This window comes from Protopterus annectens, chromosome 5.part0 (assembly GCF_019279795.1).
Source record: "Protopterus annectens isolate FY-2018-M chromosome 5.part0, PAN1.0, whole genome shotgun sequence".
Lineage (NCBI taxonomy): Eukaryota > Metazoa > Chordata > Ceratodontiformes > Protopteridae > Protopterus > Protopterus annectens.
The window spans coordinates 667,090,320-667,107,461 of record NC_056735.1 but is presented as its reverse complement, the minus strand read 5'-3'; the positions used below and the strand labels follow the sequence as shown (position 1 = coordinate 667,107,461).

The 17,142-nt window shown below is 40.6% G+C and overlaps 1 protein-coding gene across 1 annotated transcript in view; it reads left to right on the top strand.

The window, feature by feature from the left end:
• Positions 1-16,894, top strand: part of DHRSX (dehydrogenase/reductase X-linked) — a 1,564,048-nt gene extending 1,547,154 nt beyond the window's left edge. Inside the window, exon 6 of the mRNA XM_044072516.1 lies at positions 16,202-16,894. Coding sequence (XP_043928451.1) covers positions 16,202-16,393 — 192 coding nt within the window. The 3' untranslated portion in view covers positions 16,394-16,894. The remainder of the gene's footprint in view (positions 1-16,201) is intronic.
• The last annotated feature ends 248 nt before the right edge of the window (positions 16,895-17,142 follow it).

Genomic DNA, 17,142 nt, shown 5'->3' with positions numbered 1-17,142 from the left:
CACAACTTCCCAGATGGCTTGTCTCACTTCAGAAAAACAGGTCTATCTGACAGACTACCTCAAGCAAATGGCCACCAGAACCTAGCCAACTGCAAGAAAAATACTGCAAGCCCTAGTGTTCATGGCCTCATGTATTCTGCTAAATCCTTATGCAAGACTGCATAGGAGGAAACTTCAGTGGTACTTAAAATGTCTTTGGTGCCAACATTCTCAGGACCTGGAAACAGTCATTCCTATCATACCTTGTCTGAGGGCAGAGTTCCTTTGGTGGGCAGAAGCATGCAACCACAACAAGGGACTGCATTTTACTCTACCCCACACTGCCCAAACCCTGACCTTAGATGCACCAGACTATGCATGGGGGGCCCACATGGCTGGCAAATGCATTCAGGGCCACTGGAGCCCAAGCCAAATTCTCCTGCACATCAACCAAAAGGAAATGCTAGCTGTACAGAATGCTCTTACAGCTTTCAGATACCTAATCCTTCTAGGACAACTGCTGATAAAAACAGACAACACCACAGTTATGTGGTACATAAACAAGCTGGGGGGAACCCATTCTTACCCACTCTGCAAGTTAGCCATGATTCCGTGGAGCACAGCTTTGGACAACCAAGTCCATCTACAAGCTCAATTCCTGCCAGGCAAACAAAATTCACTGGCAGATGACAAGCAGAAATCTCCTAGACCCACACGAGTGGAAATTGGAGCACAGCACCTATAACCTTCTGATCCAGAGGTGGGGGACCATAGAGGTAGATCTATTTGCCTCCTCCCACAACCACCAGTTTAGCAAATTCTACACCAGGAACCCTCACAGCAGGGCCTGGAAGGTGGATGCCCTATCCCTTCAATGGGAAAACCTCTCAGTCTATGCCTTTCCCCCTCTGCCCCTTCTCTCAAGAGTACTACTCAAGATAAAAGAAGACAGGCCAAGGACAATTCTGATTGCCCCAGACTGGCAACGCCAGCACTGGTACCCACTCCTGCGCAGCCTGACAACGGTGCCACCCTGGCACCTACACCAGACCCCTACCCTGCTGTCACAGCCGAAGGGACAGATTTTGCATCCCCAATTGCAAACCCTAAATCTTGCAGCCTGGCTTATTCCTTGAATACTCCACGAGCAACCCAAAGTAAACAGGTGCTGGACGTCATTCCTGAAGCCAGAAGGCCTGGTACTAGGAAATCCTATGTGGAAATGTAGAAAATATATTGTTCTTGGATTCAGTTTAAAGGAAAGGCCACAGCTGTGCCCTCCTTACCTCTAAGCCTGGATTACCTAGCCGAGCTACACCACAGAGGCCTATCCTTCTCCTCCATTAAGATTCATGCCTCTGCCATTTCGGCTCATTACAAAACTGAGCCACCTCTATTTTCTCACCCTCTCATTAAGCAGCTCTTGAGAGGGGCTAACAACTTAAGGCCCCCAAGGAGAGCACCCATCCCTGCTTGGGACCTTAACTTTGTACTGGAAAAGCTCACTCTTCCCCCTTTTGAACAGGCTGCTTCAGCAGAGTTAAAATTCCTCTCCCTCTGACAGGGTTTTCCTTAGGACTAACCCATCCTTTATGCCTAAGGTGGTGTACAGTGTGACCCTAAACCAACCCATCCATTTGCCAACCTTCTTCCGTAACCCTCAGAGTAAAGGGGAAAGGATCCTGCACTCTTTGAATGTGCACGGGCAGCTCAGGTATTACCTTGATAGGACTAAGCCTTTCAGAAAGTCTGACCAGCTGCTAGTTAGCTTTGCAACAGGGGCAGAGGGCAAGGCCATTTCTAAACAAACCATTTCCAAATGGATATCACACTGCATCCATTTCTGCTACAAGCACCATGGAAAATCAACCCCTCAGGGGGTCAGAACACATTCCACTAGGGCTACTTCTACCGCATTTCTCAGGGGAGTCCCTACCAGGGACATTCTGGAAGCTGCAACCTGGAGTTCTGTACACACCTTCACCAAGCATTACCACTTACCTATCTTTTCCAAATCCAGGGCAGGATTTGCTACAGCAGTCTTGCAAGGCCTACTAGCCAGCCCTAACTCTTCTTGACTGCCTTCACCCTTCCTCGGCTTTGGGAATGCAACAGTGAAACATGAAGAACATAGTACAATTGTGTACAGTTACCATAAATGTAGATGTTCGAGTGTATTCACTGTTGCAGTCCTGGTTTCCCTCCGTCCAGTCCCCTGGTTTTCTCTATATTTCTATCTCTCCTCTCTATGGCTATTCCTAATGGTATTGGTATTTACTTTTTACTGGTGGTGGTTTCCTCAACATATACTAGCTCCCTAGTTGGGGGCTCCTGACATGTGGGGCAAGAAAAACCGATGTAATGGCATCGGCTGCCTGTTTTTATACCCCTGATGACCTGACATCATGGAAGAAGCGACAGCATCCGACGCAGAGATACTAAGACTCTGGTATTCTGGCCGACTGAGGGCTACCTGCAGGCAGATAACTCAAGTGTGATGACTGCAACAGTGAATACACTCGAACATCTACATTTATGGTAAGTGTACACAACTGTACTTTTCTCAGTTTTTGTATTATCTTTTGCCTGGGTCTTCCCACATATCTTTAGCAGCTATAACAGAATCCTTCTTAATCCATGCTCCTAAATACTTAATTTTATTGTGTCCCCATAGATATGAGTATTGCTGGACCAATTCATGTATGGATAAATACTTTACAGCTATAGCCTTTTTTTTATCTTCATTAATGTCATACCCTGAAAAGACTTGAACTTGAACCAGACTCACGATGTTCCACAAAACTCAGATGTCCTTTTCTGGTTTTATTAGGTACAAAATAATATCATCTGCAAATAAAGCCAGCATTTCTTGATTACTATACTGATTATATTCTTGAATTTCTGAGTTCCTTTTCTTTGCCAATGACTCTAAATATAAGCAAATAAAAAAGGAGGAAGAGGACACCCCTGCTTGGTTCCTCTGTTCAGACACAACTTGTCAGAAATGAACCCTCCCACTTTAATTTTGCCCCCGATCCCCGTATATCTTCCTAATTAGCCTTAATATTGTATCAGGGAATGCCAATACTTCCATTGCCCTGCTCATAAAATCCAAGCTTATTCTGCTGTATACTGTCTGTGCATCACAACCCAGCATCAACAGTGCTATTTTCTTATACTCTGCTTCCATCTGGATCATCAGTGGATCATCATGGTTCTTTTAATATTGTCAAATGCTGCTTCACTTCCACAAAACCACATTGATCCAAATCTATCAATTTTGGTAATACCTTTGCCCATTCATTCAGCTAGTAGACATACGCACTTTATAATCATGGTTTAAAATTGAAATGAACCTATACTAAGCTGAGTCTGATGGGTATTTGCCATTTTTAGGTATTACAGCAGTTACAGTTTTCTTACAGGATGCTGGTGCTTCCCCTCCTTTTATCACTTTCCTCCCTCCTAGCTTGCACACTTCCACAAGTATACCATCTGTTCTGAGAGACTTTCCTTCAATTTGATTGTTTGCCACTGTATTTTTCTCATCAGCTGCTATCGTAACTGATATTTGTTGAGCCTCATCTACCTCTAACTTTGGCATACCTAAATTTACCATAAACATCTCCATTTGTGTTCTTTCTTGATTTCTACATTTCTCTGAGTTATACAAATTTTTATAACATTTCTGAAATATCTCTAATACCTGTGCAGGATCTCTGGTTATTTTTCTTGTTATAGGCTACCTATGTTTGACAACAATACTTTCCACCTTCTGTTGCCTAAGTCATTGTGCTAAAAGTTTTTGTGCTCCAGAGTTATTATCAAACACAGTTGCTTAACAGCAATCTTTCTAATCTCATGCATATTATCCAGATACTCCCTTATTTTCTCTTTAGCACTCTGTAGTTTTGCCTCTTTTTGTTCTGTGAGATTCCATTTATTTTGCAATACTTTAACCTTTGTCTGCACCTCTAAAAAATTGTTACTTCTTAAACCACATATTTTTTCTTTTACTTCTGCCCTATTTTTAAACTCCACTTTAATTTTATCCCACTCTCTAGCTTTAACTACTGAATACATTTCTATTTTCCCTAATAACTCTTGAATAATTTCTATTACCCATTTCTTAAATTCTGCTGTTTTTAACAGGTAGGTGTGGAAGGGCTAGTGTATCATTTTTACTTCATTACCCTGCATTTTATCATAGTTGTTATTGGCATATGATCTGAAATAGTTCTTGGATGTGTGTTGAAGCTTTTGATTAAATGCACATGTTCCTGTGAAATATCATTTATGTTTAGTCTAGCCCAGTTATTGTACCTTGGGGAATAAAATATAAATTCTCCCTGAGCCCCTGCTACTGAATTCACATCTTCCATACCAAATGTTTTCATATACTTCTTCATAAATCTACTGTCTTTTGTTATATTTCCCTCTAGGTTCCCCAAATACATCCCCTGTGTTGCAAATCAAATTCTAGTCTCCACCTATAAGTAATATTCCATGTTGAAAGCTGATTATTTCTCCCAAAATTTAATATTCTCTGCCGAAAGCTGATTACCTCTGCCAACATTTTCTTAAGCTCCGTAATAGTAGTTTTAGGTGAAGTATAAATACATGCCAGTGTAATCCTCCTCCCTTGCCAGTAGCCCTTTACTACCACAACTCTACCATTATTATCTTTTTTCTCTTCTATCACTATTGGAGCTCCTCTGGCAATTAATATAAGTAGTCCCCTTTTCCTTTGTCTCTGATACTGTACTGTATATCCCTCCTGAAATCATTTCCTTATCAAATTTATATGTTCATTTCTTTCTAAGTGTGTCTTATGTAGCATTGCATTTCTTAGCATAATGTAATACTCTTTCCTTTTTGTCTATACCTATGAGGCCATTCAGATTCCAAAATAATATGCTTAGTGTAGCCATTATGATAAGTTGTTATTATTCCCACCTATTATATGTAACAGCTTTTTAAATGTCTTTTTCAGCTTTTGTTCTACACAAACCCATTAATGTTTGGTAGGTTGATCTTTATACATTTGTTTATTGTCTTCTCCATATGAACCTAATCCACATTTTACAAGACGTTTGTTTTAATGAAAACCCTCAAAAAAAAAAAAAGAAGCACTCACCTATAACATATCATCTTAAACACACAAACCTATGTACATCCTCAAATAATGAAATGTAATCCTCCTGATAGGAAGATTTTTTTTTTCAAATTGACAACTGCACACACAGACATAACCTAATTTAAAATTAAACTTTTCCATGCTAATGTGCATTTTTCAACCTGTGCTGCTACTTATTAATTGCTGTCTGTTTTGTCTCCCAGATGTGAAAAACAGCTTGTATGTTTTCTGAAAACATCAACATCTGATGTTGTCAGTCTTCATTTATCCTTGACCTCTGGGACTTGGTTTCGATCATCGGAATCTGCTTGGCCATTACACAGCTGGCACAAGCAAAAAACTCTCCAGCTAAGTCTCTACCCACAATATCCCTCTCCAGATTACCTCAGATCTCATTTGCATCTCTTGTTGCAAGATGAATCAACCGGATTCTCTCATCAGCTAAATAAAATTTTAAGTTTTTCATAGTTTCTTCTCTAATTTTTCTGCTGTACTATCACTTAGATATTTTATATTCCTATAGTTGAATTTCATTCTACGTACTTTTACTTCTTTGTTTATCCCTCTCCCCTATACTTCCATGTTCTCATATACCATCACTGGTGTTTTTCCCTTGTCCTTTCGTAGTTCTGTCTCACTTTCTTTTCAGTGAGTGAGTGTGCTGTTTTTACCTTGCAGTATCCTTTGTAGTACTTTCCCTTTCCCTACCTTTTTTGGTAATTCTGGCCCACCATTGTTGGTAGCCATTCCTTTCTTCTGTGTGTCCTTCCTTTTAGTATGTGTGAGTGCTGTCTGTTGACAGTTGTTTTCCATAGTCAACATGGCAGATAAATCCAATGGAACAACCAGGTTTAAAGAATGTCAAGGTTGTGGTAGGAAGATGCCCATCTCTGATGGACATTCTTCTTGTGTGAACTGCTTGGGCCCGGCACATCTTCAGCAAGACTATAAAATTTGTCAAGCATTCAGTCACTGGGCCCTTGTAGAAAAGAAAAACAAATTGTTTTGAAAAGTCTAATTAAGTCTTCCTTTGAGGAATATCTGTCCAAGTCCGACACGTCATCTTCCTCCCTCTCTTCTTCCTCTAATCTGAACTTGGACTGAAGAGGAGTCATTCAGTCATGGCATCCCCTTCAGCTCCAGCAGCTAAAAAACACAAACTTTTTGCTCCCACATCACCAGCGGAACTGAAGTCTAAATCTAAGAAAATTACCGAACCGACTTCCTTGGCACCATCTGCTGTAACTACCTTGGCACCACAGGTCTCGGTGCCGGCCACCACACTACCATCAACTCTAACTTCCCTGTCGGTACTGGCTTCACCTGTGACACTACAAGAAATTTTGTAACCAATACCACCCCTGTGCCAAAATCAAATATCATCAATGTACCCAGGACAAGATATTCCCCTTCAGTTGACCCATTTGTGGGACAGCTCCCAAGTCCATTCCAAGACAGACCGGAATCTCCATCAGGCTTCTCCATCTATTCCTCTATGAGTCTGACTGAAGTTGATGTGAAGTTGGTGGATCAGCTCCTAGTGGCTAGGGGGGTCTTTCTGTCTCTTTCCAGGCCCTACTCCCCTCTAGAGATGGGGTTTTCTCTCCCAGGACACCACCAAACTTTCCTCCTCTAACCTTATCTGAGGGCTTAGAGCTTACAACTCTGATTACTCTGGTTCCAGCTACCCCGGTGCCAACAGTGCTTACCCCTTCTGTTCCAGGGGTTGCCTTGAGTTCCTCAGTTCCATCAGAAATGACAGACTCCTAGGGCTGTAGCTCCACTGCCAGATCCAAGGGGTCATCCTTGACTCTTGGAACATTAGTTGATGTGGGCTCTTCCTTGGCTGCTGCTTCGGGGCTAGGTTTCTCTGAGTGGGGTGGGACCACAGTTCCGAGGTTGTTCTTCTCAGTTCTGGGCTTCCATCCCTCTTTAGGGGGACCTGCCTTCCAGGTTACGGAGAGGGCATTGGCCTCTGCAGGTTCTAAGCTGACCCTTCCCATATCGGAGTATTATCCCTGGAGTCCCTCTCACCCAGAGCTCCCATGAACCTCCATGCATGGGTCACGAGCAACAAAGCTGCAGGGTATCCCTGTGCAGGGCCCGTCTGCTTCTGAGTCCTCCCGAGAGATTCCCACTGAGGAGATCCCCCAGAAAAAAACATGTAAGAGGAAACACTTAGATTTCCCTGAAGAATCTGTCACAGAAAACACAAACTTCGATGATGGGGTGGGTTCCGCTCACTCACCCCCAGAAGATGTCTCCTTTGGAGAAATTCTAGAAATACTGAAACAAAGGGGTAACTGGAAACCCAAAGACGCTACTTCTGAAGAGTCCGTGTACCTGCAAGCTTTTGTTGCTCACCCATCTACTTCTTGGGTGACCCCTTCTGCTGATGATCTTATCAAATTGATTGCACACTGGGCTTGGAAGGCCCCTGATTCCATAGAGCCAATCCCCAGGAGACTGGACAAAATTCTTTCAGCTCCAGAGGACTACCAGTAATTTGCTAAGGGGGTTAGCAGTAGATGCCACTGTGATTGTGGTTGCCACCAAAAAGGAACTTGTGGAAGAGAGTTCCAGTGTTCATCTCCCTAATTGAAAGTCCAGGGAGATGGACAGATTCAGAAAGCAAGGGTATGCATCATTGGCCTTTGCCTTAAGGTCCTTGAATTTCTTTGGCGCACTTTACTAGGCCCCAGAGGGATCTGATCAAGGAGTTATCAGATACCCTTGCAGGGGCTGTGTCTGAGGAGGTCCAAGACAAAGTAGCCTCCCAGCTGGCTGCCCTGGAGTCTATTCCCAACTCATCCATGAGGCTCATCATGCATGCAGCCAAAGGATGATTAGGGCAGCGGGTTGTCATAAGGCGACATGCCTGGATGTGCTTGTTTGAGTTTGCGGAGCTAGGAACTAGAAGAGCTAGAAGATGTGGTTCAAAAAAATCCCAAGAGCCTTTTCAGGACACAAATGGCAGTGGCTCCCCTTGAGGCAGAGGTGAGAGCTCCAATGGAAGATGCCAACCCCATGGTAGAGGTGGCCTGCAAAATCATGGTTCCAGCACTCCTGAAAGGGGGCCTGATTGCTCATCTCTGGAAGCAGTCGGGGAAGATTTTCTTTGTACTCCCGGATGTTCCACCCAGTCAGAGAGATCAGGCAAGTCTGGAAATTCAAAAGCTATTAGAAAAAAAGAGTCATCCAATAAGACCCACCAGACTATATAGGGTCTGGATTTTACTCAAGGTTCTTTTTTGGTGCCAGAAAAGACAGGGGACTTGGGACCAATTTTAGATCTCAGCCTTCTGAACAAGTTTGTTCAGCAAGCGAAATTCCAGATGGTCACAGTACAGTCTATCCTACACTTCTTAGAGGAAGATGATTGGATGTACTCTGTAGAGCTTCAGGATGCATATTACCACATAAAAATGGATCAACGCTCCAGAAGCTTCCTCCGTTTCCGGCTAGGACCCAGTCATTTTCACTTCAGAGTGCTGTCATTTGGCCTCACCACAGCCCCCAGGGAGTTCACCAAGTGTTTGGCAGCAGTGACAGCTCACTTGAAGCTGCATTGATTCTGGGTGTTTCCTTATCTAGACAACTGGCTCATCACTGCTGCCACCAGGCATCTACTGCTTAAAGCAACAAATTGTGTTCTATGCCTGTTTGCTCGTCTGAGCATTACAGTAACTCAATCAAAATTTCAACTAAGTCTGACTCAAGATCTAGAGGTCATAGGAGCCTATCTAATACAATCTCTTTTACAGTTTCCCTTCCTATACACAGGCTACAGAAGATAAGATCCCAAGTATAAGCCATTCTCTCCAGCGACAAGGTACCTGCATATTTGTCCTTCAAACTTTAGGGTCCATGGCAGCAGCCATTACTTTATTTCCACTAGCAAGATTTTACATGAGATTGCTACAGTGGCTTTTGGCATCCTAGTGGTCCAGCCTGTCCCATCTAGTGACACATCCAGTTTTAGTCAACAGTCATTGCAAGAAGGACTTATCCTCCTGGATGGAGTCCAAGGAGATCCTCTTAGGCTATCCCTTGCACCCCAAGGCCATAGTGACCACAGATGCCTCCCAGATGTTGTCGTGTAGCATTACTTGGGCAGAACAGTCCAAGGCACTTGGCCCCTGATAGAGGCCAATTTGCATAACAACATGAGCCTTCCAAAATGCTCTTCCCCCAGGCGCAATTGCAATTCAATCGGACAATATATCAGTAGTCTGGTACATCAAAAACAAGACAGAAAAGTCTTACCCTCTGTGTCAAGAAGCTCTCACAGCATGGCAATGGGTGATTTCTTCCAACCATTTTCTGATAGCAATGCACATTCTGGGGACCTCAAATGTGATAGTGGACAAGTTGAGCAGGTGCATTATCTTGCTTCATGAGTGGTCTCACAATCCCAGAGTGGCGGAGGAGATTTTCCATTGCTGGGTCCAGCCTTGATGAGATCTGTTTAAATCTCCCCTGAACAACAAGTCCATCAGTTATTTTGCCTGAAGTCCCCAAGAGATGCTCTCCTTCACAGTTGGCCCTCTGGTCTACTTTATGGTTTTCTCCCTTCCCACTGATTCATCTCTTCTTAAAAAAGCCAACAGGTTGAGAAGCAAGGTGATCCTCATTGCACCCTTTTGGCCTCGACAATTCTGGTTCCCATTTGTATGGCCTCATCTAATTCACTGTCCATGGATTCTGGACCCAGTTCCGGATATTCTGTCTCATCCACAGGGACTGGTGCACCCCAGTCTTCAGAACCTCAAGCTTACAGCTTGGCTCCTCCAATTCTGTTATTCGCCAGGCAGAAAACTTTGTCTTCTGTAGTCCACAAAAATTACTGGCTTTCCATTGACCTTCCACCAGGAAACTTTATCACAGCAAGTGGAAAAGATTTTCAGTTTGGGTGCACAATAATGGTCTTATCCCCTTCTCCACACTAATTGAAAAGGTATTAGAATTTTTGGCTATGCTTTTCAAACATTGAGCCTCAGCTTCTACTATTAAGGTCCAAGTAGCTGCTATTTCCAATTTCCAGAATAGCTTTGAAAATGATTTGCTAATTTCCCATAGACTGTGTAAAGTGTTCATGAAAGGAACCTTGCGGCTGAAACCACAGTATAGAGACCCTCTAGCTCCTTAGAATCTGACTATGGTTCTGCAGTCTTTGGTCCTTTCCCCCTTTGAACTACCGGCTACCGGTCACTTGAATTTTCTTTCATGGAAGACCATTTTCTGATAGTCCTTTTCTCCACCAGAAGAATTTCCAGAATACAAACACTATAGTAAAATCCCCAATATTTGGTTTTTCATAAGGATAGTTTCACTAAGAACCAACCCTGCTTTTCTTCCTAAGGTGGTCTCAGAAACTAATATTAATCAAACCATTGACTTACCTGTTTTCTTTCCAAATTTTTCCAACAGAGGTGAATATTGCTTATATTTGGTGGGTGTTCCCAGGCAGTTACATTTCTACCTCAGCAGGACTAAAGAGTTATTTGTCTCTTTCTCAGGTCCATCTCTGGGGAAATCTGTTTCAAAAGTCACCTTGTCAAGGTGGTTAAGAGACTATATTACTTTCATCTGCAATAAAAAGAATCTCCAATTACCTGTGCCAGTAAGAGCACACTTTGCTAGGCCAATAGCCATGTCTGCTGTTTTCCATTCTAAGACTTCCATGGACGAAATATGCACAGCACCAACCTGGGGTACTCCACATACCTTTATCACTCATTACAAATCAGATCTGGTCTCCAGGGGAAGAGCATCTTTAGCTGTATGGTTCTCAGGAATATCATTCCATGAGGCCACCCAAGATCTAATGTAGCTTGGAACTCTGTCCCAAAAGTCAAGGATAAATGAAGATTGACAAGATCAGATAAAGAAGTTATGTTCGTACCATAATATTCCATCTGTGTTGTCGATTTTCATTTATCCATGGCACCCCACCTTCCTTCCCCCTCCTGCAGACTCTTTGGAAGATCCAACGCTTGTCCTGATAACTTTTATCAGGTTTGACCTTGGACATAGCCTCTTCAATTCCATATACATGTTCTGCTATCCTCCTGCGTAGCTGCAAACTCAGTCTGAGATAATCTGGAGAGAGGTATTATGAGTAGAGACTTAGCTTGAGAGTTTTGGCTTGCACTAATCGTGTAATGGCTGAGCCGGTTCCGACAATTGAAACCGAGTCACAGAGGTCAAGGATAAATAAAGATTGACAAGACAGATGGGATGTTATGCTAAGAACATAACTTATTTTTTTAGACTTAAAAAGTGTTCTGGCTTTTATTGCAAACCAGTCAGCTTGCATCCATGGAAACCTAAGAATAAAATGTACATCAATACATTTTTCTCTCCTATGTTTTATAGTGTAACATGATACTTTGTGATTGAAAATATTTGCAATTGATTTTTGAAATACTGTATTTGTGGAGCTTTTCTCCTGGGGCCTTCAATGAAAATGGGCAGTTTCTGGCCCAGTCAGACTTTCCCAGTAAATGAATATCAAATAATTAAGTAAATAAATAAAATAAATCTGCCCTTAGCTACAGACTTCTCAAAATTAACATTTATTTGCTAAAGGAAAACTTTACATTACATTCACTGTTTTCTTAATTACATGCTTACACAAAAAATTGTTAGATTAAGCCAAGGCCCTTGATCCAGACATTCACCTATGCAAAAGTAAGAGCAAACATATCCACTCTACATGTGTTATAATCTGTGCACTTTTATACCACATTCCACACCTCAACAACCCAAGAGTCTAGCATACTAACTTAAACATGCTTTTGTCTAGCATGTCTTCTCTTTCTGCATTGTAATGTCTACATTTCTTAAAACTAAAAAAGAAGAAAAAAGACACTTGCTTACTTTACAATTGTTATCACATACAGCAGTAACTAAAATTGCTTTACTATACAGCATGTGATTTGTCATGAAATGTTCAATAGAAATAGTTAAGAACAAAAATTGTTTTGCTTACAGTTACTTTTTTCCTTTCCATTTAGTGTGCTTCCAAATATTAATGACATGAAGTGGGGTATATGCTTTTCAGTCCCAGACAAGTTTAACATAGTCAGCAAAAGTCCAGTCTTTCCACTTTTTCTGGCAAAGCCTTATTTCACAAATGTGATTGATGCATTATAATCTCACATTTATTCACTAATTTTAGTTTTGCTGGTCTTCTTCGTGTTCTTCTCCATCTCCTAACCCCACACCCCAAGTCAAGTTCAAACAACTCCTGATTATTCTAGTCAACTCCTGTGCTTTTTTTCTCTTTCTCAAGCATTTTCCTTTTGGACATTGAAAATTTTTTCATTTGCAAAGTCTCTTTATGAGCTTTATTATCAGAAGAATGAGAATCAGAGTTCCTTCTCTGTGTGGTTTACTTTTTTGTTTAGCTCAAACTTTTGCATTTCCACACTAGTCTGTTCTGCATCAAACAAGATGTGATTTTGATCCTCCAAGGAAAAATATTATGAAGACAGCAGGATACAACAGCTTGAATCTCATACTTGCCTCTTGACATTCCCTGATTCCTGGGATAAATGTGCTTCTCTTCTGCCTGGTGTACAGTGAATAATCATTTTCTGCAAACACTCTACTTTCTCCAGTTTTTATTACTTTGGCCTTCTGCCAGTTTTGTCAGGATCAACTCTGCTAATATGATTGCATCTTTACTAGTACAGGTCTTGCCTGCTTTCTCATAGTCAGGTTTGGAGCATATACACAATGTGCTCTTTCAGTTAACAAATCCTTCTGTGGAATACCAGTCCAGTTGCTTATCTGTGCTTTCATAAAATTAATACATTCTGAACCTTCCAGTTCTCTGGTACAGCAGAAAACCTGAGGTTTTCTCTGTGTGCCCTGTCCTCTAACTCTACCATTTTTTTAAACAAATCTTCTTGAGCAGTTTTGTACTTAGCAAAACTTTTCTCCATTTCGACCTCTGATTTTGCAGTTGTATAAGTTCATCTGAATAGCAGTTTAAAGCTTCTTCCATTTTTCCAGCCTTTTGTTATTTAAGTTGATATACTCTATCAATCTTTCATTTATTTTAATCATCTCTGAACACATTTGATTTATTTTTTCATCTAGATTACTGGAAGCCAATCCTTGCAACCATGCTGGAGCTTGAACTGCTTTTTGCTGAACAGCTGTAGGATTCTTCCTAGTCAGTGTTTTCAATTCACATTTTCTAATTGATTTTCTTTCAGGCTCTCCATGTTTTTTCTTTGTTGGCATCCAAACTGTGTACTTAATAGCCAGTCATCAAATGTATTAAATCTGGTAGAGTTACTGGCCCCTATCTGTGTTTCTTTTTTCATACTTGGAGAGCTGAAATTAAGCTGTTGATCAGTGTGCAGCCATCTTGGAAGCAGTATGTAACACCATATAGCTTAGGTTACTGTAGACGTGATCAGGTGAACTTCTGTTTTTATGGTAAGTTTAGCTACACAACTGTGCTTTCCACATAGGAACACTCTCCAGCTGTTTATACAAGATGCCTCTTGAAATGATTCTTTTAATACTGTACACTGTGACTTTTTTGGGATTCCGGATTCTGATATGGGTGTTTATGGACTGGTGCAAACATTTGTCTGTCAGTATGTTGCATATGTAGCTGACTACACCTCAGGGCCTGGCTTCTGATGTGGATGCATCGATCACACTGAATTTGCTGACTGATGCTTCAAAGGTCAGAGAGGTTGCCAGAAAGTCTTACATTCATCATTACTCTGCTTCCATATAGAAAATGTTCTCACTTTTTTTGTGAAGCTGTGTATTGTACTGTCATAATTAGACAGACTTTGCTAGTAATCTTTACTTATGTGGGATACCTGTATGATTTAGGCATCAGCTTCATAAGGTCATCGTGTATGCCACTGTCTGTGTCTTCATGGCGTTATGAAGAGCAGGACTTTTGTGCAATACTGGCTGGTCAAGCAGTATCCTAATTTAAAGTACCACACTTACCAGTGACATTTGAACTTTTGACAGTCTTGCCCCTTTTCATTTTGAGCTTGCTGGTTGAAAAACATTTTCTTGTGGACATTACTTCTGCATATGGCTCGTGAACCTTGTCAGTCTTTCACAGAGACATAGTGTCTACCAGGATTAATATATGCTTCCTTCCGAAAGTTATTTCAGACTTGTATTTCAACCAATCTTTCCAGTTCCCTGTTTTCTCTTCAGGTACAGAAATCATGGGAAAGACAGCCTTTCTCATCCTCAATATGCACAGACAGGTTAAGTCTTACTTGAAATAGGTGGACAAATTTAGGAAGATTGGCAGTTGTTCATCTCCTTTACATCAGATAGTAGACGACTTTCAGTTGCCAAGCAGATGTTTTCCAAGTGGATTGCTAGCTACATTGCTTGTTACCATCTAGCAGCCAACTGGCTAGTGACAAATGTTGTTGTCAGTGCTTATTCCACTAGAGTATTGGCCACCTTTATTGCTTGCTTCATAAATGTCTCATTCTCAGATGGGTGTGTGCCATGTCCACTTAGTATTCATTGTGCACCTTCAAGCATTATTTTGTCAACCATAACTCCAGAAAAACTTTCTTTAATAAAAAGAATTAAACCCATAAAACAATAATAAAAAACATAGTCAATATCCATAGAGTTGATTTTCCTCCAAGAAACCAAATGAATCAAACAAAACTGGATAAGCGCTTTCAGCCGTAATCTTCTTCAGATCCTATTTACTGAGCCAAACACTTTACTCTATAAAGTAGCTGTTAGCCAATCCTTATATAGAAATGAAGCCAATCCTTTCTCTTCCAGTTGAATTACTTAACAATCCATCTAATCATCAATAAAACTTGGCCAAGCCTCTTACCTCAATCAAATTAGAGCAGTTTAAAGTCGAGATAAGAGGCTTGGCCAAGTTTTATTGATGATTAGATGAATTGTTAAGTAATTCAGTAGGAAGAGAAAAGAAGGAGTTGGCTTAGTTTCTGTGTAAGGATTGTCTAACAGCTACTTTATAGATTGAAGTGTTTGGCTCAGTAAATAGGATCTGAAGAAGGCTACGACTGAAAGCACTTACCACGTTTTGTTTGATTCATTTGGTTTCTTGGTGAAAAATCAACCCTAATGATATTGACTATGTATTTTATTGTTTTTTTATGGTTTTAATTCTTTTTAGTAAAGGAAGTTCTTACTCAGCTTGTGGTGGTACGTCTGCATTTTACCAAATTGCTGTTTTGTTTTTGTTGGGCTATCTTCAGCAACACACAGGTTTGCTCTTCACAATAACGCCAGAATATGTTTTGTAGGACTAGAATTGTGTGTGTGTGTGTGTGTGTGTGTGTGTGTGTGTGTGCGTCTGTGTGTGTGTGTGTGTGTGTGTGTGTGTGTGTGTGTGTGTGTGTGTGTCTGTGTTGGGGTGGGTCCCCTAGCTTTTTCCATTCCGGTAGCTGCTCCTTGGGGCAACCCAGTTAAGAACTGTTTACCAGATACATTCGTACTCTTTCAGCTGGTCTACGGGATGGCTGTCTGTGACTTGTAAGAATGCTCGTTTGGCTTAGCACTTGCTATGACTCTTCTGTAGAGCTAATTAAATATTTAGAATAGCTCTGTCAATAAATTCCCTACAGCATTGTAGCATATCTTTTTTTTTTGTGTTACCTCATCAACATTTCCTTTTGACCAAGACATTTTTATAGCTCTTTGAGATGTCTCATCTAAGCAATAACTTGTTGGTGAGTTACTGTTTCAAGGAATTAAATGTTTATCTTTTTTTATACACTTTTATTGAATTATAACTTTATGTGATGGCCTTTCACTTTCTGACTGACTTTATAGTGATGTGGAGGCTATTTTAAAGAGCTTTTGTACCTTGCAGTTGCTGCCATAAATCTAGTGAACTGTTAAATAATGTGTATAACAATGAAATGTTATAAGCTGTTTTCTTTTTTCATTGTCTTCAGTATATGTTGAATGGCTGAAGTTATCAGTAAGATGATATGCACAAGCTGTGTGCTATGTTGGCAATATTATTCTGACTTCACATTGTATGAATTTCCTGAATAATAATTTTGTAATTCTCATTTTGCATTACAGACGCCTGAACAGGGAGCTTCAACTTCAATATATGCTGCTGTCTCACCACAGATGGAAGGAATTGGTGGCTGTTATTTGTACAATGGTCAAAGGACAAAATCTGCAGATGTATCCTATGATGAAGAACTGCAGAAAAAACTCTGGGTGCAAAGCTGCAAATTAGTTGGAATTTCTGACACATCTTGTAGTTAACCAGTACTTTTCCAAACCTTGCTTTGCATTACCAAACTACAGTCTTCCTTTCATGGAGACCTATGATTGATCATCCCTTGCAGTTTACTGTTTACTGTCAGACATGAATATCTCTATTGAGAGGTTCTGCTTTGTCAACAGAATGATGGAAATATAAGAAACACTCTTTATGTTAATGTTTTTATGTATATTTATCTGTCCTTGACATTGCCTGCTAGTAAGACTATCCTCATTATCATTTAATATGTTTTGAGCTCACTGTGAATTAGGAAGTGAAATAATTGCAGGTTGTCTTATACTTTCAAAGTATGATTTCCTTTCAGAATGCACATTAATATAAAATTAGACCATTGCTTAATTACACTTCCCTTTTACAAATCTGTCATACAGTAAATGGTATGTATTTGTAGAATGATGTGTTAAAAAACAGTATTTACTAAGCCAGATAATAAAACAAAGGCCACAGGATGTGTTGGAAATAAAAAAAAAACAGAAGACTAACAGAGTATGTTTCACCTGTTACTGTTCCTAACAATTCATTTGGATAGGAGCAACCTTCTCTGCTGTACTAATCTAGTCTTTCAGTATTAACATTTGTATAGATTTAGAAATTAATGTTTTTGAAATTAATTGTTAGAAAGCACAGTGATCAACATGTTTCAGTTACATCACAACCACTGGCGCTTCATGAGAAAAAGTTTTTTTTTTGTCTTTTTTTCCAACTCTGCTTTATTCTCTGCTGATAAACC